The following is a 21,318-nucleotide window of genomic DNA, read 5'->3' on the forward strand; positions in this document are numbered from 1 at the left end:
ACACTTAAACCCAGAAACTACAGCACGGACTGGACTCTAAATGTTGGTAAATTATTTTGAAGCCATAGCTTGCAAGTGTATATTCAATTATTATTATGAATATATATCTAACAATAATTAGGTACCAGGGCAGCGACCAAATCTTATTCTCAATAGCAGGTAAGTATATCTATAGGTACTGAGGATGTCTGTCTGTACCTAATTTTAAAAAATTTCTCCTAACAATCGTTAAGTAACCATAAAATTTAACCCTATTTAATTTGAGTTCATTCACGCCTCCATTAACAGCCTTAAAATATTTGCAAGTTTGATAATAAGAATTCTCTCTCTAATTAAGGTGCTCTTAAATCCCATCTCATCTCGCGGTTCCGCTATTTCGCTGTTAACGAAAGGGGCCAATTTTACATTTTTACGAGACTCGGGAAGAAAATTTAATTTGTCTGTCTGACAAGCTGTAAGTCATAAAAATTGTTAATTTAGTAAATTTTATGACCTTTAAAACTCTTTAGACACGAACTGAGTAAATGGGATTCATTTTTAATTACTGGTTAGCATCCTTATCGACTGGTAGCGTTGAATAGGTGAAGGTGTAGGTAGCTATTATGAGAGTACAAGCTGATGTCAGAGCCGGCTATTGGGTACTTATCTTTATTTAATAGAATGTGTCTGCATATACTATGAACCGATATGCTAAAATTATAGATATTATTTACTTACGCACCTACGTCAGCGAAAATTATCGTAATTACAGGTTTATTGTTTTTGTGTAAGCCCTAAAATTTGCGAAACCTGCCTTGACTAAGTATCTTGAGATTATAGCTGAATTATCCATCGCATCATAGGTTGTCTTGAAAATTAAGACGATATAATTGAAAAGGGTAATTAAACTTCCAGACTCGGCTCTAACATTAACTAAGCTGTGTTAGGTTCCATTTTCTGTTGGCATAGAGGTTCCCTAATTTTTGCAATTTACATGTGTATTTTCATATCCATCCTTAATATCATATTAAAGCATATTAATTGGGGTTTTAGATAAAGGTAGTATAAAAGTGAGATTGTTGGCCTATGTACGATATAAAATGTATGTACTGAACATCATGCAACCCTGGAACACGTTTATGCAGTTTACGTGCGCGGAACTCGCTTTACGACTGAGGAGTAGATTGAACACCGCTCTCTGGATTATACCCGCTTGTACGTGCTCCAAGGAGAATGGCTATGCTTCATTGCTGTATCAAAACAGGGCTTCTGATTTCATTGACTGCAGTTTGAAACAATCTTGCAGAATTACTCTGAGATATACCTAAATATGATGTTACGAAATTTTTATACGAACACATCAAGATTATTCGCTCTACTCTTATTACTTAAGAATTACTAAATAAAATTAATGCAAACTTGAAAGCTTATCCGCTACTTTTTAGATCAAGGTTTACTTGAAAGGAAGAAAGAAAGAAAGAAAGAAAAATCGTTTATTTGGTACATTAACAAAATATAATATATATATATATATATACTTTGAAGTTACCGTCAAATAACAAAGTGATTTATAGATTTTTTTTCTAATTTTCAACTGATCCTCATAAAGTAAGTAAGAAGTAACTTATCCATAGAAGTGGGTTGACCATAAAACCTTGAAATATTTATATGTGAAACTTAACAAGATCCGTTTCTAGTATACTTTTCTGAAACATATAACAACGTTAGCAGCATATTAACAAGATGATGCATTATAAACTTTAGATATATATAATAAACAGAAGTTAAGTAAGTGACAGAACTGCGTCAACATTCCCACGGGACACGGAATAACGTCAAAATTAGGAGAATCAGATGGGAATTTGTCTATTTAGATTGTATTAGGCCATGTTCGCGCCAAATTGTCACATCTAACATTGTTTGGTTAGACATGTCTAATTGACATTACGACATCGCCAGGTTTACCAGGTAATGTATTCAGTTATGTAGATCGGTACTTACCTACATCTATGTAGGTAAGTGTTTTTATAGTTCCGTATTCAACATGAGGAGTTCCATATACTAAGACTAAGCTCTACCAACCTTTACCCATTGTTATAGGAGGCAAATGAAGCGGGACGGAATGCTGAGATGTAGAACACAAAAAAAATAAATAAACAAATGTATCTGGGTGGACATGCTGCCATCGACGAACGTTAGTAAAACCATAAAAAATAGTAAAAACATCAGAGAAATCACCACAAAATCTTCTTTTTCTTAAAGTGCTCAGTAGACGTCATCAAAATTGGGAAACAACCATACTCTGTTCCCTAAAATAAAGTTAATATCTAGTGAGAAAAACTCTGAAATCCCATAGAATTTAGCAAAAAACAAAAAAAATATATCAAAAACAAAAAAAGGTATCCGTTGCTGGAGATCGAGCTATAGTCCTTATCACCTTCACCAGTACTTTTCACTTCTACAACCTTACATTATTCCTAAATCTATGGGTCTAGTCTAGAACGTATTTAAAAAAAAAAATTGCGTGTCTGGTCAGTGAGTTAGAAACAGGTTCGTCGACGCGTTTGTGCTTTTCGGTCGACGATATTTGCTAACAAACAATCCATACTCGCCGAGGTTATTGGAAAACTGTTGAATTTTAAATATTTTTTACTACACAGTTTTTGATAGTGACTATAGTTCTATAGGAACATGCATGTGATTTATTTGGTGTATAATAGCATTACCCATCCATCAAATTACATACCCATGTCATTACAATTATTAAATGAATTATTAATTATCGAGGAAAATGGAAAAGGGATAATCTCATATCTGATATACTGTCAAATTACCTGGGTGACCGAGCGGTGCTTGGTGGACATCAGAAAATCCATGAATAGTAAAAACAAAAAATAATGATTTTTGCATAAAATTATATAGATATTGTCGAGAATCGAACACAGGTCCACCGATACGAAAACCGATTGCTTGCTACAATAACTACTGTAATAGTAGATATTACCCGTAATAAATTACAGGTACTTAAGTCTATATCTACTATATATCATGCAGTGAAATTTTTACTTCAATGTGCCACTTGATATACTTTCCCTCAGCGGTAGATTTATCTACCTCTTTTTTTAGATGACATATTTTATTGATTTTATGAGTAGGTGAGTAAGCCAATTTCCAATTCTGTATCACGGTCATCTCAGATATTTTTTCGATGTTTTTAGCAAGGGGAATTAACAACCAGGGAACTGGATGCAAAATAAAGAATCTGTAGAAGGATTACTAACTCGATTCGATCGGTTTTTTCTGATAAATATTTCGGTTTTAGTTCCAATTTCGTAGGATTTTTTTGAGTAATAAAACCTCTTTAGAATAGCAAAACGCTATTGCGAATTTGCGAGGAAAGGAGCTAAGTACTAAGACACAATTATCTATAGGAACTGACGTAGTCAATGTTCATAGGTACACTAAGTATAATAATTAGTTAAGCTCTTTGATACAGCGACTTCAGTCGAACTGAAAGCTCCGGAATATATGATTTCCACTCTGAATTTCCATTGAATTTTGACAGGATGATTGTGCCTCCTTGTCATTAATTTATTATGTGGACGTGGGCTGGAGGTAGGTTCTTACATGCGATTTTGTATTTATAGTCTTCTGACATTGATATAACTTGTAAGGTCAGTACCGACCTATACAAAGATTCATCATATAACCTGAATAAGTTGCAAAGTAAGTGTTATTCTAACTCTACAGACATCAATCCAAACTTATCCATAATTATTTAATGTGATGACATTTTTTTTTATCTTCAAGCTTTATTCCTGAAATTTCGTACATATTTATTAAAGAGTATTGCGAAAGATTCACGAGACTTTACGAAACAAAACAGTTCCCGTGGGATTTACGATTAGGTAAAACTGAGATGAAAAAAATGGTTTTAAAATAATAAATAAATCACACAAATATTTAAAGACAGATGAAACAATTATGCATCGTCATTGTATCTCAGATATTTTTTCGTCGTTTCTAGTAGTGGAGAATAAACCAGGGAACTCGATGTAAAATAACGAAACTGTAGAAGGATTACTAACTCGGGCATTAGTATCATGTTATTTCACGAGTTTCAATTCATAACTTGTCTGAAACTTGTCTCTCTTGTTTTAACCAATAGAATAGTATTGCTTGTAAAATGTGTGTGTGAATAAATTGGTATTAGGTTCTCATAACAACAGGTTGGATATGTCAGACGTCGCTTCTTGTAATAACTTGCTAAATCAAGAAACAACCCATTCTAGAGTTATGGAAATTACAGGAGGTGGAAGATATTAAAGTATAATTTTATGTATATGTTATTTTGTGGTCTCTACTCATTTGATCACATGGTAGAGCGAGCACGATCAAAGCCGTCCCGCCCTCATGTGTCCAATCGTCTGTGAACTCAAATTCATTGAATTAACACGATTGACATATTTGTTCAAATTTCTTTCCAGTTTATTCAACTTTGAATGAGTTTGAAGTTCAGATCAAATATTTTTTCTAAGTAGGGGAATAAAATTATTTGTACCTAAGTAAGCTTAAAAACACGAAATACTATGTAGATCTATGTAGGTGTTATTTTTATGTTTTAAAATCTCATAGATTTTAAATACCTATGCAAATCTGTTTTAAACTATGGTTTTAACCTTGGAAAATTAAATTTGAATCTGATTAGTTACAACCAAAATTTATTTAAACACAACGAATATTAGACAGTAAGTTTGTTTAGTTCTGTAAAGGTTAACAGGTGTTATCTCCCGAACCAGTCTTCTTGAAACTTTCTGTAAGCATATATAGTTAAAAGGGACTGGAGAAAAAAAAGGAGGTACACGGGTATAATGAGTATAACTTGACTGAATTGAGCAATCCGTTGGGAATGGCTGTCTTAACTTGCGAAATTCGTATTTCTGTGGTAGACTATTCTTTGAATTTTTCCATTGTTTTTCCGAACTTTATAAGTGAATTCACACTGTAGCGGAAACTGCATACAATATCAGAATGTGCCATTAAAACTACATATTCGTGGATACATTCATATTTGTATTCACGCAACGCAGTCCATCGCGAATTGGGAATAAGTTAAAACATTTTACAAGTTTTAAGGTTTGGAGTTGGGTGCACTAGTGGCATTAACATAACTTTATATTCAGTGGTAGCGAGACCAACTTACTACTGACATCGTAAATTCTGCCGAACTTACAAACACGCTCGATGGAAATTCTGATTCACAACTTATAGCTGTCCAAGAATTATTATTTAAAACCGAGACAATTTATAGCCGGATCATTAATCAATGTATTTTATCTTATTCTGAAGATCTCCATGCTATACTGGTTATCACGTTAATCCATCGGTGGAATCTTAAATCTTATTATTACTTTTAAATAAAAGACAAATGTTAATTAAAAAGACCGACCGACTGTTACTCGGACGAAAGATTCCGTACTCTTATTTTGATGAAAATTGTTCATTACGCCCAATTTTTAAAACGGAATAAATTTTAATCAAAATTGGAACTTTTTCATATACCTTAAACTTTTTATCGGTGTTTGAAAATCCTTTTCTTTTGAAATCCACGAAAAACTTACAGCCACATGTCAATCAATTAATTAACAATTTGATGTTTGATATTTTGTGATATACATATATTTACTACATTCAAGAATTTATGAAGAGAATCAATATCGTTATTACATAAATACAGTCAATACAAAATGGCAGATGACGATGATGATGAAGGATTTGGTGGCGCTTATGAAGATGGTCACTGGATCTGGGACGAAAGCAGCGAGCAACTGGTGTTTGTCAGGTAGTTAATGCAACTTAAACTCGTAGAAGAGTGCAACTACAGTTTGATTCATGACTCAATACCTGTCTATCTAAAAACGGAGATACCTATGTATCGAAGATGACGAAGCTATCTTCGTCCCTTAAGTCTGTCTTAACAAAAAATTTAGTATTTACATATTCCTGTTTCTACTGCTACAGCTTGAGATGACACCCATAGGTTGAAGGTTTTTTAAATATATAGATAGAATCAAGATATAGATAGAGCTTCTTTGATTTTATTTTTCATCTCAATATAGGTACACTATTTTTACTTTGACAGTGACTTACCACCAGCTCCTGTAGAAGCTATTCAGATACCAACTAAAGCACCAACAGGAACCGTGGAATTTAGAGATGATGTTGATTTGATTGAACAGGCGAGTTCTTTCTTCTCTTTCATCGTTCGCTGTTCGGATGCGGGGTCTACTGTCGAGTCTGTTCAAATAAATATTTTTTCGTGTTGTAGCAAAAAAATTGCTGTAATAAGGTTATCGGTTATATACCGATCTATGGGAGATATAAAATTTACGTTGCTGAGGACAGAAACTGTAGCAGAAAGAAAGTACGACGAAGTAGGTACACTGAATTAAATTGCAGTGGATAGCGCGAGGAACAGATGGCAAAATAATTAGAATGACAGCATGAGCAGAGCGTAGAAAAACTTCTCATTAAATGGTTCGCGGTAACTCCGAACCGCTGAGATGTTTTTGTAACAATTTTAATTTTGGTAGACAAGAGAAACATTGTAACAGTATTTTTTTGGTCAAATCAATACAATAGAGATTATTTATTTCCCATATTACCTAACCTGTCTTTTGCAGATACGTTTCAGGCGACGTTATCAGAGAAAGTTAAAACCAGGACAAGCTGAAATTATTACGGTGCAGGTATTTAAAATTGGAAATGGAATTCTGTAGTAGACTGGAGAAAAAGTTATTTTCTGTATTTAGGAGATGTACAAAAGCAAAAAATAAACACAATATGTTCGATGTTAAACTATCTACGCAACTATTATAAAATCAAAGTAACCGAACATCCTGTTTGGTATAAATGTCGATGTTTTGAGCTATGCGTAAGCTTCAAACATTTTTATGTAAACGAAGTAAATACTTATATTATACTAGCTGTTGCCCACGACTTCGTCCGCGTTAATTTCGAGTCGAACATAAAAAATATTTTTTTTTAATAAAAAAAAATATCTTTATTTTTCTTGGGGCTCGATCTAGGACCGCCAACTTCATAGTCTCACGCGCCAACCACTGGACCATCGAGCCGCTGCGGTGGTGTCAAAATTAAAGTAGACCAACAAACCAAAAATCTTTTTACGTGACAATTACGCATGTTAGGTATATGCGGCAAAACCAGAATATTATCAAACTGATTTTCACTTATACATATGTATTTATATGTTATAAATATATCAATAATCCTATGTTACAAACCACATGTATACCTACCTACTAAAGTAACGGTGAAATACTTTGATTTCCAGGACGTGAAAGATATTGCATTATTCACGGCCCCGGTGAATATAATGAGCCCAGTTCTTATAAATATGCTACATCTTCCAACAACTGAAAGATTTATTAGGGCACTTATCCTCTACTGCGCGTATTATTTACAGGTTAGTGAAATGGTTTACTACCTGAAACAGTTATCTGTGTATGTTTATGTACCTATATTAATAACTAGCAGTGCCCGCAACTTCGTCCGTGTGTAATAGTTATTTTGGGCATCATTGAAGCCCTCAAGGATGAATATTTAATATTCCCCGTTTTTTTTTTCACATTTTCCATTATTTCTTTCCTCATTATAATTGCAGCGGGATATTATATAACCTAAAGCCTTCCTCGATAAGTGGTCTATTCAACGCAAAAAGAAGGAACCAGTAGTTCCTACGTACAAACTCTTCAGTTTTATAATATTAGTATAGATGTAAATCAAAGTTAATCATCTTTAGTTAAACGTTTTAACGTTAAGGGAAATAAGTTGAGAAAACCAACAAATTCAGGCAATTGCAGTCTTTCAGGATCTTCACTTTCAGAGCGGGGTCATCGGAGAACGTTATGATCTTTTATTTTAGTAAATGAAATACTTCAATATGGGTAATGTAAAGAAATATTTTCAGATTGCGGATGAAATGACCCGTCGCATATTGGAGCTTGAGACGAAAGTGCGCACTCCTGATTGTGAAATATTAGAGAATGAGTACAGAGATAATCTGGCGGATTTACGTTTACTAGTCGCTAAGGAATATAGCACGATGCTAATTGGTATCACAGTTATTTTATACTTCTTAACTAGTTCATTAGGTACTTAAAAAAATAATTTTGATTTCTCGATTTAAATAATGAACATTTTCTTCTTTGGGATAGGTGGAAGTGATACAAGAAAGTTTCATCACATGGGCCCACAAAAGAAAAGGCGGTCTCTATCAGATAAAGATGCGCGATTATTTGAAACCTTATTGCGCATGTGTGTTCAAATTGTCTGGTTAGCTCTGGGTAGAAAGTCATTCAACCAAATAGGTATGTCCTGAAACATTTTCTTGAAAATATTATTTGTAAATATATTTTTAATTACCTAATCGCTAAACGAAATTAAAAAAAAATCTTACACGTCCCTTGCTCTTAGCGTAGATTCCGGAATCAGTGAAACTAATTCAGTAAGACGATTTATAATGTGATATGATGTGAAAATAATACGGTTCTGTACACCTACCTATAAAAGTGTTGTTTGTTTGTTTAAGGGCGCAAAGGTATCATATTTTTTAATCTTAATTTTATTTACTATGCTATCTATAGAGTTAGAAATGAACCGCATGTTCAAGTCAGAAATATTCAACTCCGTTGAGCACACTCTGAAGACTGGCTACATCTCGAAAATGGCTAAAGAAGAACGCGATGTATTACTTGGCCACTGTGTCCGCCATGACAAAAAGTTGAACACCCAATCTCCGCTGATGAATGAAGTATTCTGTCATAGATACATCGACTATCGTCTGATGGGTCTGGGAGTTATTAAGTTTCCACAGTGAGTTAGATTTGGAAATCTTACAATGTTCTAATATATTACGATTTTTCAGCATTTTCTTTTTTGGTGCAGTGCAGTCGCAGTCGCAGTCGACTTTATTTATGATGAAGAAGCTTGAAAAACCCTTGAATGTTCTTAATTGTAAGGCAGTAGTTAAAAAGTCTGTAGATTTAATGAATTAGGATCCAATTTGAGGGGACGACAAGAATGTGAATGGTAAAGTAAAAATATTGGATATGATGTATACATATATAAATACGGATACATATTTATATCATATGTTACTATATACATTGTGGTGTGAAAACATTTATTGTGATTTGTCTATAATATATAGTTTATCATGCATGCCAAAAATTAACCATATTGGGTGTATGAACGTTGCGAAGGTACATCTCTTTAAGCATCTTATAATTTTTCACACCACTTGAACATTTATTCTTTCTTATAAGGATGACACCACGACTTCAGTACATGTATCAGGCAGTTGCAGGCGATGAAGAAAACCTTGCCAATATGGGTGTTGTACTGGGTATCATAGGAATGCCTCGCGCGGCATTCGACACAATGTTAAGGCCACTACCCACTGCCGGCGAAACTCAAAAATCCAAAGCTTCTGTGTAAGTTAAAACATATTTTTGACATTTACGCTGATATGGTTAAGAAGACATAATGTAATTTAATTTACTAAAAAGCACGTCGTTTCTTTCTTCCTTAATTCTTGAGTTTACCCCGCATAAGGATTCTACATGCCAATTTTCTAATTTCTAGATCCAGCAGTTTGGGCTGTGTCTTGATATGTAAGCCAGTCAATCAGTCCATTTTATATATGTACAAATAGTAATATAGTATACTTATTATACTGATATATGATGATAGGAATTTCTTACATTGCGCTCGTTTTAAATTTTCTATTAAAATTTATCATCGTATTTTGAAAAAAGTTTTGTACAGTTCAATTTGACTATTTGCAGGTCATCTGCAGTGATAACTGGTAGTCAGAGCTCAAAAAGCTCTTCGATGCGCAAGAGCACAACAACCCCCCATCAATTATACCCTGACATTATTTTACCAAAACCAGCGTCAAAAGAGTTAGTATCTACTGAGTTTTGCCTAGCATGTTTTTTTACGAAATGAAGTGCCATTAGTTTCCGGAACTTCAGAAAAGGATTTTTTTCTCATGGATATCGTAAAAAGTGTTTTTGGGAAATGGAATATTCATTTGGTGCAGCTATTGCAAAAATTTTTAGTTTATTAACTACGGAGGACCAACCCCAGGGAGGTGAGGTCAGAATCATTGAATTCTATTTCTCAATTAGTAGCAATCAGCGAAAACAAAGGTGTACTCAGTAGTGGTATATATAAAGATGCTAGAAAAAATAGCGACATATTTATCCTCATTTTATTCCCCAGGACGTATTTTCCTCAGTCGTTCCCCGACCAGCCAGAACGCATTCGGCCTTGCAGTGAAACGCAACGGCGACGCTGGCAGACCAGACTCCAAAGACTACTTCATCCGCAGACAGCTGGTCGTTAACTTGATAAATATACGTAGATTTATTAGTAGTTTTTCGATTCATGTTCCTATAATATTCACAATATTCTTTATTTTCTCTCAATGGTTTTAACATAGTTCTTATTTTTTTAAATATTACTTACCTACTGTCACCGCAAGTGTTGTAACACACTGAGATCATAAAGTATTGTTTGCGAGTATACTTTATTATATTTATGGGTTTTATTTAAAGTCACTAATATATTATAATTAAAAAAAAAAAGATTTTTTATTGTTTCTTATTTTCCTATAGATATCATGCGTGCTTTACGTACGTTTACATGTCCTAAATAAGTGCTAACTTAGTACTACTGATGACAAAATATGGGATGCTCAAGCGGGATTTCGAAAGGGAATGGGATGTACTGATCAGGTCTTTTTATTGCGGTGCATAGCCGAAAATTTTTTGGCCAAGAGTCAAAAAAGTCTATTGCACATTCGTAGATCTGGAAAAGGCCTATGACAGAGTTGAGAGGAATGAATTGTGGTCAGCACTTTCTATGCATGGGGTGAGCAGTCACTTAATACGAGCACTGAAGTCCTTATATGAGGATTCGAGTGCTTGTGTCGGGATAAACGGAGCGCACACTGAGTAATTTAAGATTGAGCAAGGCGTTAGGCAAGGATGTGTTGCGTCACCGTGGCTGTTAAACCTATTTATGGATAGTTGTTTGACAGATTTGAAAGAGCCTGAAAGTGGATTAAGGATGAATGAGTTACTCGTCAAATGTCTGCTCTATGCCGACGATCAGGTTATACTGGCGTCATCAGCGTAGGAGTTACAGGAGATGGTAAACTGTATGCATGAAGTTTATAAAGAGAAAGGAATGAAAGTGAACGTAAGTAAAACTAAAACACTGGTTTTTGAAATGGAGAAAGAATGCATGTAATATTTTGATTGGAGGAGAAAAAGTTGAGCAAGTGAAAGAGTTTGTATATCTAGGATCAAAGTTCACATCAGATGGCAAGTGTGATAGTGATATTGAAAGGAGAGTGAACGCGGGGAACATGATGAATGGAGCTTTGCATGCCTTTATGCGCAGTCAGAAACTATCCAAAAAGGCTCGACTGGCTGGCTGGCTAAGGGAATGTTGTGATGTGAAAGAAGATGTAGTTACAGGAATAGAAAAGGGTATGTTGAGATGGTTCGGTCATGTGGAGAGGATGAATGAAAGCAGGTTAACTAAGCAGATATACAAGGAGAGTGTGGAGGGAAAGATCGGAGTGGGAATACCTAGACGAACGTATCTTGATCAAATTAAGGACGTCCTGGTAAAGGGTCAGGTCAAAAGTACCCGAAACCGCCGAGCTTGCATGAAGAGAGTTATGAATGTGGATGAAGCGAAGGAAGTATGCAGAGATCGTGGCAAGTGGAAAGAGGTAGTCTCTGCCTACCCCTCCGAGAAAGAGGCGTGATTTTATGTATGTATTAGTACTAAACTGGAACAACTATAGTAGGCATTTCGGAATCATAGATTGGTAGGTACACCGAACTTATTAAGTTTGAAACTACAGTTATTGACCTTTCTACTCGTATGTTGTAATAATTTATTAGGAACGTCGAAAAATTGACTGGGCGTCTAACTGGATGAAAACTACATAATGTATGATTCCCATCACGTTTCGACAGGATAATTGCACTGTCTTGTCATAATTATAAGGAGCTGGTATATATTGGTAAATGTATTGTATGTGTGCTGGGGGCGATGGTGCGGTGAAAATTTATTGGATTGTCTTCCGGACATTTGCATTTTTTATTACTGGTATTCCTTATAAAATACAGGATAAGCCTTTGAACCCGTGGACCATTGGGTGAAATTATGAAAGTCATCTCTATCTATTTATTTATAGAAAATTGTTTTGGCAGAGGTTATCAATCTGTTTTATAGCAAAACAATATTTCCCACTTTCTGTGTATTAAGAATACTAAATAGTTTTATGTATCATCTGAACTTTCTTTGTGTTTTCCTGGAGCGTTTTCTTGCAAAACGATTGGCTCGTGCCATCCATTTCCGCCTCTGGAGCGAGTCGCAGTGGTTCTGGGGCAGAAGTACTTGTGGAAATTCACCAGGGATCCATTCACTGAAACACACGTGCAAGCATTATATCGATGATTACAAAGCTTTTTCTTAGTTATAAGTACATGATGCGAGCATTATCCGGTCTATCTCACTAGTCCCAATATGTGGTATATAGGAAAGAAAAATATTTGCAATGAATTTCTTTATTTAATTGTTGTAATATATTTCAAATAATACGTACTCTTCCGCGTCTCTCGAAGGGAAAGAGACATCAGTAATTAATTTCTCGGGTGTGAACATTGTAGATGCGATGCTCTTGCGACTTTGCGACACCCGTGATGTCCGCGAAATTTTTGATGCCATCATGCTACGGCTACAAAACCACAAAATCATCAGTATAATTATGTACTAAGATGAGAAATATTTCGATATGTTTATCAGACATTCATTTCTCATGGTGGATGGTAGAGGCAGAGGTGACCCATTTTCACATACTAAAATTCTAACAGATATCTCTCACTTCTACACTTGACATCACTTTCTTTCAGCTTTTATGCTCGTTGTGCTCGTATTTTATTAAAGTGTACTTTTTGAATAAGCATTTCGTAAATATCATAATCCTACAATGTGTCACGATCATAAGCTATTTGTTTGACGATATTATGAACTTTTTTGTTGTGTTTACAAAAGTTAGTTGTAAGGTTCGCTGTAAAAGTTAATTAATAGCATTAGTATACATAAATATACTCACCCTCTGGCTAAAGATGTGCGTGCCCCCATTATCGTGCTAGACTCGCCAAACGACATCGGTATCTCTCTCAGCATGATGTCAAAGCGACTTCTTTGAAGACCAAGGATACCAACACTAACACGTTTTTTCTTGAGGTTACTCTCAGGCAATATTAACGCGTCTTGCAAATATTGGAGCCGAGGACCCAAGCTGTAATCAAATTTGGAAAATAATTGAATGTAAATGAATTTTTATATTTGAGTATGTACCAATGTCTTACTAACCGCTGAAGAAATTTGTGTAATTCACTTACTAAGGATATTTTACAGTTCCAAGTCCTAACAGCCGCCAGTCAATTATTCTTTTACATCTGATTTCGTTCATCAAAGGTGACTGTGTCTTCATCATACACTCACGTTGGATACAGTCACCAAATAATATGTGACGCTCTTGTGGTGACATTTTTGCCACGTAATTCGATTTTAGTGTATGCTCAATCATATTGAATTTTTCAGTTTTAAATAATCGATGCATTTCTAGCTCTGCAGAAAAATTAAAAATAATAGTTTAAAAAAACTAAAAAACTACGCTTTTATTGCTAATCGAACTAAAAAATTGAAAATAAAAATTAATGACAAAGGAATTATAAAACAGTAGTAGTAAGTCGAACAATCAGTTATAGTCAATTACCTCCGATTAAAATTATAACAAAATTAAATTTATAAACAAAACAATTTAAATCGGAGTAATAAGGATAATGAGAAACTCTTATCAAAATATTGCATTGTCATCGGTTCTTGATACGTGTGCAAAGTTCCAAGTTGATCAGACGTTTAGAAACCAGTGAAAATTAAGCTCAAAGATTCCGTTACGTACATACATACATACAACCCAAGCTAATAGAAGCGTAGTAAAAAGGAATCCAAAATGAAACTCCCGAGTAAACGAAAATAAAACAGAATATTTTTCTTTGTTCCTGAATAAAAAAATGTTATATTAGTAAAGAGGACAAAATTATTTCAGTAGGTTTTGCGATCAAGTTTCAGTCGGAACACAATAATAAAGGAAAAAAGATGATTGACCTATCTGATTGAAGGATTTACGATCGAGCGCTAGCCACACTATTTGAATACTGAGACGAATTAATGTTTCAAATACGATATTTCCTTTTTTTGACAGGGAACACAACTTTTTTGAGGGGCCCATGTGATGAAATTTTTTGAATTCTCCGCTGCCTGTAATTAATTATTAACATTGCTGTTACTGAATTTCAGAAATATGAATTATCAACATTGCTGTAACTGAATTTCAATTACAAACTCAAGGGTAAGAAGTAGTAAAACTTTTCATAAAATACGATAAATAAATGTTCCTTAAGATTTGGTAAGTAGATTATATGTATTTGTGAATTAAACGATTCTGCATATAATTTAGTGCAGTGTTTTGAGGGATTGCGTTATCGCAGGAATAATCAGCCTCAAATTTACCCGTCACATAAGTTGAATATTCTTTCGCAATTAACAAGCGCAAGTCTTCTAGATTTTCTTTATAAACCCTCTCGATTTCGTCGCTATCTGGAGTACGTACTTTAGTTTCTTGTTCTAACATTCGTCTAGCCATTTCGTCCGCAATCTGGAATACATGAGGTGATTGTGTTACGATTTATTCATCAATAAATTAAGTCAAAGAAGAATGTTCGTTAATAATCAATAATTATACCTGTAAATAATACTGGTGATACAATATTAAGGTTCTCAGAAACCTATCTGTTCCAGGTAAATGCATTAAATGTACCACCGAAGGTGTAATGAAGTTTGGAGGTGCAGTGTACAGAACTATATCCTTTATATCCTGTTTAAAATGAATAAAATATAAGTGCAGATTCAATTAAATCTAACACTTTATTTATTCCTCGGAGAAAATAAATAAAGCAAACCTGAAGCTTAACAACATCATCTTCAGAAGTTTTTCTTTGAAAATTTTTCTTAAAACGTTGCTGTGAACATAAATATAACGTTAATGTATATATGTATATGATATGTGCCGTGTGGTTCCTAGCAGTGCCGTGTGGTTCCTAGCAGTGCCGTGTGGTTCCCGGCACCATTACAAACAAGAATAGGACCACTCCATCTCTTTCCCACGGATGTCGTAAAAGGCGACTAAGGGGTAGGCTTTTAAACTTGGGAATCTTCTTTTAGGCGATTGGCTAGCAACGTCACTATTTGAATCTCAATTCTATCACTAAGCCAAACAGCTGAGCGTGGCCTATCAGTATTTTCAAGACTGGTGGCTCTGTCTACCCTGCTAGGGATATAGATGTGATCATATGTATGTATGTATGTATATGATTGTTATAAAAAAATATTTATCCCTTATGAAGTAGACAGAGCCCACGGGGTTTTGAAAAGACTGAAAGGCCAGCTGTATTAAAATTATGATAGTGAAACTGTTCAATAAAAAGCCGTGCCTGTTCTATCAAATCAATATCATCTTTGAAATCAGCTGCCCCTATCGAAGCAACCGGTGGTGACATCCAAGAGTCGTTGGCCAACAAATTTGGATCTCTGAAATAAAATTATGTATATTAATCTAAAAATTAGGCAAACCAAGTAGGCATGTTAACTTCAAAAAGTTGCCAGTTGATTTTATTTCCTTAATACACATATTAATTTTAATTGTTCAGAGATTAATAATTCTTTTTTTATTGTATTAGTGTTTTGTATCAGAGAGGACCTGTAATTGCTCATTTATTTCATATATCTATATACGTGGCGGCATTATTTGTAAACGGTTGTTGGTTTTCTAAATAAATACATTGCGTCATCTCTAACGGCATATAGAAATTTAAAAGCTTCTAAAATATTGAAGGCAACGATAAGATTTATAAGCCTTTTCCTTGATCGACATTAACAATGTGGGCCAGAAGAGAAACGGCAGGCACACTTTGTTTACTGGATCTTGATCGTCGCTTTTTACGATATCCATAGGAAAGAGAAGATGATTTATTATTTTGTACTTACGGAATGAATTCTAGTCCTTCGGTCTGCTCATTCCATTCCCAATGACCATTTTCGTACAAGCCTTCAAAATCATCATCTTCATCAAAATCATTGGTACTGATCATTATTCAGGAATTTTTACAAATAAAATTAAAAGATAAATAATTATAAAATAAACGGATCGAAATAAAAAAATTAATAAATAAACGCATAAAAATAAAAAGTTGAATATAAAAACATTTATTCACATGACATGCAAATATGTATAATGTCAGTAAAAAATGACAAGTTTTTTCTTAAGCACCTTAATAATTAGGTCGATACTTCGAAGGTCTAAGTCAGAATATCATTAAAGACTACATCTACTGACTACCAAGTTGCTATGAAGTCTGAGATTTTCCCGACTTTCTGTAAGAAAACCGACAGAAGTTATCCGACAACGGAGAAGCAAAAAGGAGGGTTGTGTTTTATTTTATTTTTAACAATGAATCTGTTTTGCTACAGTAGGTGGCATACGACCACGGCTATACTTTGAAGATATCTTTACAGTTTCTTGTTTTGTACTTTTTAGAGCGTGTTCTACGAGTAGTAATCGCGTTTTATTTTCTTTTAAACTATTTTTATTCAAATTCAAAATTCAAATTCAATTCAAAATTTTTATTCATTATTATAGGATACTATATATCGCTTAATAATTGTCAAAACGTATGGTTTAACAACATTGGTTGACGTCAAATAAATTACTTAAAAACTAAGTTTACTGCCGCTTCCAAGGCGTCAGTGCAGAAGAAGCGGTAACAAACTGCACTGCAGCATTTTCTTCAACAACGTCAACTTTACAATATTAATTAAACTTAGAATAGAATTTGGACGAGAGATATTGTTATAAATAACATTGAAAAGTAACTAAACTACTGTGTGAAATAGCATACTTTTTAATAAAGAACTCTTTAACAGACTTGACTTTATATTTATATTCTGTCAATAAGGTCGAACGCAATAAATTTATTTTTGTTAAGGATAAATGTAGGGAAAAAACCAATGTTTTGAACTTTTCCAAAAGATACAAAATCTTTATATTGATGGATTTAAAACTTTATACTAGTACTAGAGTTCCGTAATGGAGACCTTGTGTTGTTTGCCACTCATGTACGATACGGTAGTTACAGGTTTGAATTACCGAGTAATGCACATCAGAAAATATATACACATCCTAAAACATGCGAAATGATCGGGACAAATGTCTCTACGTCTTGGGTGAGACTATAAATTAAAATCTTTGATTAGACTGCCTACATACATACAGAACTACGTAGTCCTCGAGATCGGCCCCCTTACCACAGTTAAGTGAACTACATAGGGCCTAAATAATAATAACATTTTGTAGACACATATACGTTCCCATTCCACGAGGGACAGGGTCGTATCGTCCTTTGAAAATGCTTGACGGACCGTAAGCGTTACCCGTTCAGGCATCGACGAGTCGCTCACCAGTTCATAATGAGTTTACACGGTGTGCTGGCGCGGCGAAAACTCGGGCAAACCTCATTTGGAAATTAATTTTAATCTATAAATGCCACCCACGTCCGAAAATAAGAGTGTATTTTTGCATTGGTTTACCTAATGAAGGCAGAAAAAGGGATGCGGCCTATTTTGTGATTAATTTTATTTCAGGCAGATTAAGGTCATACGCGCTCAAATTTTCAATAAAAATATATCGTCCGTTTTCGTTACATACCTACAAGTATTTCCAATTTAAAATAATAGGTTTTGTTGCTGGCTCTAGCTCTAGAGCTGATGCCAACGAGTGACACAAAAATTGGCACAATGTTTAGTGTCCGGTTAATTAAATAGGGCGTGCGAATAGTTTTCATCTGATTGTTTAAAATTGTTAAACATTTAAGCCAACACAACTTAATAAAAATTATATTTACTACCGTTTCCAAAGCGTAGATATAGAAGCAGCGGCGGAACAAACTACACTGTAGCATTTTTACCGGATGTCAATTTACAAATAAAGTATCTTAAATCCAGGTCGTGGACATTGTCTACATTAAATAATTGATTGCCGTTGACGCTCATGCCATGCAAAAGAAAATCTACAACTGATTGACCAAAATAACCTTGACAATAATAGCTACATATTTATTCTAAGACCACTAGGGACATTAAGGCGTTATATAATATTCCATTTTGGTCTCTAACTTTTTATAGAAATGAACAGATGTCTTCTATCTGTTGTGTAAGTACCTATCGACAGGAGCACGCTGTAGGGTCAGACAACGGAAGTTTCATCAAATTTTATCTGTAAAGATGTTGATAACCATTTATCCGTTCTCTTATATTTTTTTTTTAGAAAATGGCATGGATTCGGATAATTAACTATATTTACATATATATTTTTACAAATGTTCATCGAATTTCATCCAGCGGTTGAGCCCTGAAAGAGTAAGTAGACTTAAGCATTTGTAATTTTAGTTAGTGGAAGCATGAATTTTAAAGATGCGCCTTTTTTATGAACAACAATATATTTTCTATTTTTGGAGCCATTGATGTTCAATTTTTATCAAACTGTCGATTTGAATCATTACTGACCTTGAACTAATTTGAGTCGGGACAGAGCTCTCATTCTTAAGTGCTCTCAGGCCTGTTCAATCAGTCGCCCAACACTGACTAACTGTTCACGACAAAAAATACGATAAGAGCAAGTCCGCAAAAATAAAAACTAAAATGTCTGTGAAACAATTCCCTGTGCAAAAAGAGTATGAGAAAAATTCGCATATTGACCCAAAAGATATTAAATTGATCCAGACATGGCTGGTTCAACAACCTCATCTTCCACAAAATATCACTGGTAAGAATTTCTGTTTGTTTCATTTGTCTTAATTTTTCAAAATAATCAGGTTTTACTTCCATTTAAGAAGAGAAAATTCAGTGAAGTTAAGTTTAATGTTTTTGATAATTTTATTAAAACAGATTTTGTATTCTAAATTGCCTTGTTGCTGTATTGTGTTTTTATTCAGATTTGGAGGTAATTTTGGCGTACCATTCTTGTGAAAGTAACATTGAGTTGACAAAACGGGTTATTGACCTCAACTATACGCTGAGAACAATGTTCTCTTTCTATTCTAATAGAGACATAAACAAGTCCTTGGAAGTAGCTATGAATACGTGGTAAGCATTGAAAGTCACATGTTATTTGGGTTATTTTATTTCAATTGTACTATAAAGGAAATTGTTCGTTCGTTCGCAGGTTGATAACTCCCTTAAGCACTCCCACACCAAAGGGACATCGAGCTATTTATTGTCAATTGCTAGATGAAGATCCAAACAAGTCTGTTTATAAGGATGCGGTGAGGTAAGTTTGAGATTTAAGCGATGAATATGCGTTCATATGATATTGTGTTTGCATTCCTAATATTGACAGAATGCTTGAATAGTAAGTGTCTACCCTGCTTCAGCTTAGATACTCATAGATATGTGTGGATTTAGTCAAAAACAACGGTCTTGTAGAAATCTGGCGTTTAACTTTTGTCTATACAGAAGAAATATTTATTTTGATATTCGCTTTACAAAAGAAGGGTTATAAGTATGTTTATTGCCTTTATACGTATTTACAGAGCATTTATGATGGTGATGGATTTATGGCAATTCGAAGAAGGTACAGCCCCGGGGACGGTCTTTATAGTGAATATGGACAGAGTATCTCTGGCCCACCTTACGAATGTTGATGTCAATGTAGCACAAGAATTTTTCTATTTTGTACAGGTAACAAGTCTATTATAGACCTGAAAGTTCTCTTTAATTGCAAGTAGTATAAAGAAATCGGGTACGCCTATGACTACTATCCAGGGGGAGGAAATTTCATACAACATAACCTTTTTTAGATTGTCACAGCGGGTTCATAATCATCTTACCTTGAAACGGGTACGCTAATTACTCACAGATGCTTTGAAACAAATGTCGATGTATAAAACATTAATATTTCAGGAGGCCATGTTCATCAATCTTAAAGAGTTCCATTTTATCAATGCTCCATCTTATATTGACAAACTGTTAAATTTGATAAAGCCTCTAATGAAGATGGATACATTTAACTTACTTAAAGTTCATACAGTAGGTTCTCAAACTTTGGAAGAATATGTGCCATTAGATGCTTTGCCTAAAGAAGCGGGGGGCAATAATAAAGATAGTTATGAACTAAGAGGTAAGTATAAATAGGAAATTATCTATATCTGTTTAATAAAAATAAATAATGATTCCTTTTCTCAACATATTTAGTGTAGTGATAGGATGTCTATCATTCTGCGAAATGGGTTGGTTGTTTATAATTAGAAAAAAATCCCACTAGTAGTACAAGTACCTGTTCTAAACTACCTACTACCTACTAGTAGTCTACTAAATCATAATGATAAATCACAACGAAATGCTCTTACAATAAAAAAAAAATCACAAGTCCTTTCCTCTCGAAATCTCTCAAAAGTTAACTTGTGACTGCAATCTTTTTAATAGTATTTTTTGTACTGTTTTAGATGCTATTTGGAATAAAATAAGGTTGAATAAAGAGTTTTTCGAAGCGGAATCGTTAAAACGAGTGGACGAATCTAAACGACCTGATGGACCGAAGACCATCAGCTCTATATTTCCTAGTGTAGAGGGCAGTTTCAAAAAGCTTAACATTGATTAATTTATTTGCATAAACATTTTTATTTGTAAAAACGTAATATTAAATTTTTCATTCTTGTTCTTCCTTTTGACGTCAATCACGGTCAGTTAAACACACCCTTACCTTTCTGGAGAGGAAACGGCGTGCGTTTTGACCATGAGCTTGTATTAGGTTATTCAGGCTTTTACGGGTAAATGCTGTACTATACGAATGTGCCTATGAGAATTAGTGGCATGAGTTGTTGTAAAAATAAAACTTTTATTATGACCATTTAAAGATATATTTTATAAAAGATATAATTTATTTTTGTATTATATACTTTTCTATATCTATGATTTGTATATTCAACATGTAAAATTCCACAGTACGAGTATCACGTATTGTTAAGTTACTCCAGGCTTATTGGAAATATATTGAATGGGGGATTGTCTTGTCCCGATAACGTCAATTCACGAGTATTCAATGGAATTAGC

The 21,318-nt window shown here is 34.2% G+C and overlaps 3 protein-coding genes across 3 annotated transcripts; 2 read left to right on the plus strand and 1 right to left on the minus strand.

The window, feature by feature from the left end:
* The first annotated feature begins 5,726 nt into the window (after positions 1-5,726).
* LOC106131068 (protein phosphatase 1 regulatory subunit 36-like) lies at positions 5,727-10,411 on the plus strand. The gene is made up of 10 exons (XM_013330058.2): positions 5,727-5,821; positions 6,122-6,218; positions 6,663-6,728; positions 7,334-7,465; positions 7,970-8,114; positions 8,217-8,369; positions 8,646-8,874; positions 9,327-9,494; positions 9,849-9,965; positions 10,288-10,411. Exons 1-10 carry the CDS (start codon positions 5,727-5,729, stop codon positions 10,409-10,411), a joined length of 1,326 nt encoding a protein of 441 aa, XP_013185512.1.
* Positions 10,412-12,337: 1,926 nt separating this feature from the next.
* On the minus strand, positions 12,338-16,304 carry LOC106131069 (uncharacterized). The gene is made up of 10 exons (XM_060944740.1): positions 16,201-16,304; positions 15,648-15,744; positions 15,117-15,176; positions 14,900-15,031; positions 14,668-14,812; positions 14,263-14,415; positions 13,494-13,722; positions 13,202-13,390; positions 12,692-12,823; positions 12,338-12,511 (listed from the first exon to the last, which is right to left on the minus strand). Exons 1-10 carry the CDS (start codon positions 16,302-16,304, stop codon positions 12,373-12,375), a joined length of 1,380 nt encoding a protein of 459 aa, XP_060800723.1. The 3' UTR covers positions 12,338-12,372.
* Positions 16,305-18,907: 2,603 nt separating this feature from the next.
* Positions 18,908-21,030, plus strand: LOC106131192 (alpha-tocopherol transfer protein-like). Its single transcript, XM_060944884.1, has 6 exons — positions 18,908-19,033; positions 19,203-19,353; positions 19,433-19,537; positions 19,800-19,947; positions 20,170-20,386; positions 20,712-21,030. The coding sequence occupies exons 1-6, from the start codon at positions 18,910-18,912 to the stop codon at positions 20,864-20,866; spliced, it is 900 nt and encodes a 299-aa protein (XP_060800867.1). The 5' UTR covers positions 18,908-18,909; the 3' UTR covers positions 20,867-21,030.
* The last annotated feature ends 288 nt before the right edge of the window (positions 21,031-21,318 follow it).

This window comes from Amyelois transitella, chromosome 6 (assembly GCF_032362555.1).
Source record: "Amyelois transitella isolate CPQ chromosome 6, ilAmyTran1.1, whole genome shotgun sequence".
Lineage (NCBI taxonomy): Eukaryota > Metazoa > Arthropoda > Insecta > Lepidoptera > Pyralidae > Amyelois > Amyelois transitella.

Excerpts from the sequence above, each read along its gene's own strand:
- LOC106131192 (XM_060944884.1), top strand. The coding sequence starts at position 18,910 with ATGTCTGTGAAACAATTCCCTGTGCAAAAAGAGTATGAGAAAAATTCG. Across the intron at positions 19,034-19,202 it reads TCTTCCACAAAATATCACTG|ATTTGGAGGTAATTTTGGCG; the intron begins GTAAGAATTTCT and ends GTTTTTATTCAG. Across the intron at positions 20,387-20,711 it reads AGATAGTTATGAACTAAGAG|ATGCTATTTGGAATAAAATA; the intron begins GTAAGTATAAAT and ends GTACTGTTTTAG.
- LOC106131069 (XM_060944740.1), bottom strand. The coding sequence starts at position 16,304 with ATGATCAGTACCAATGATTTTGATGAAGATGATGATTTTGAAGGCTTG. Across the intron at positions 12,824-13,201 it reads CGCACATCTTTAGCCAGAGG|CCGTAGCATGATGGCATCAA; the intron begins GTGAGTATATTT and ends GTGGTTTTGTAG. Across the intron at positions 12,512-12,691 it reads CCTTCGAGAGACGCGGAAGA|TGAATGGATCCCTGGTGAAT; the intron begins GTACGTATTATT and ends CGTGTGTTTCAG.
- LOC106131068 (XM_013330058.2), top strand. The coding sequence starts at position 5,727 with ATGGCAGATGACGATGATGATGAAGGATTTGGTGGCGCTTATGAAGAT. Across the intron at positions 9,495-9,848 it reads CAAAAATCCAAAGCTTCTGT|GTCATCTGCAGTGATAACTG; the intron begins GTAAGTTAAAAC and ends GACTATTTGCAG. Across the intron at positions 9,966-10,287 it reads CCAAAACCAGCGTCAAAAGA|GACGTATTTTCCTCAGTCGT; the intron begins GTTAGTATCTAC and ends TTTATTCCCCAG.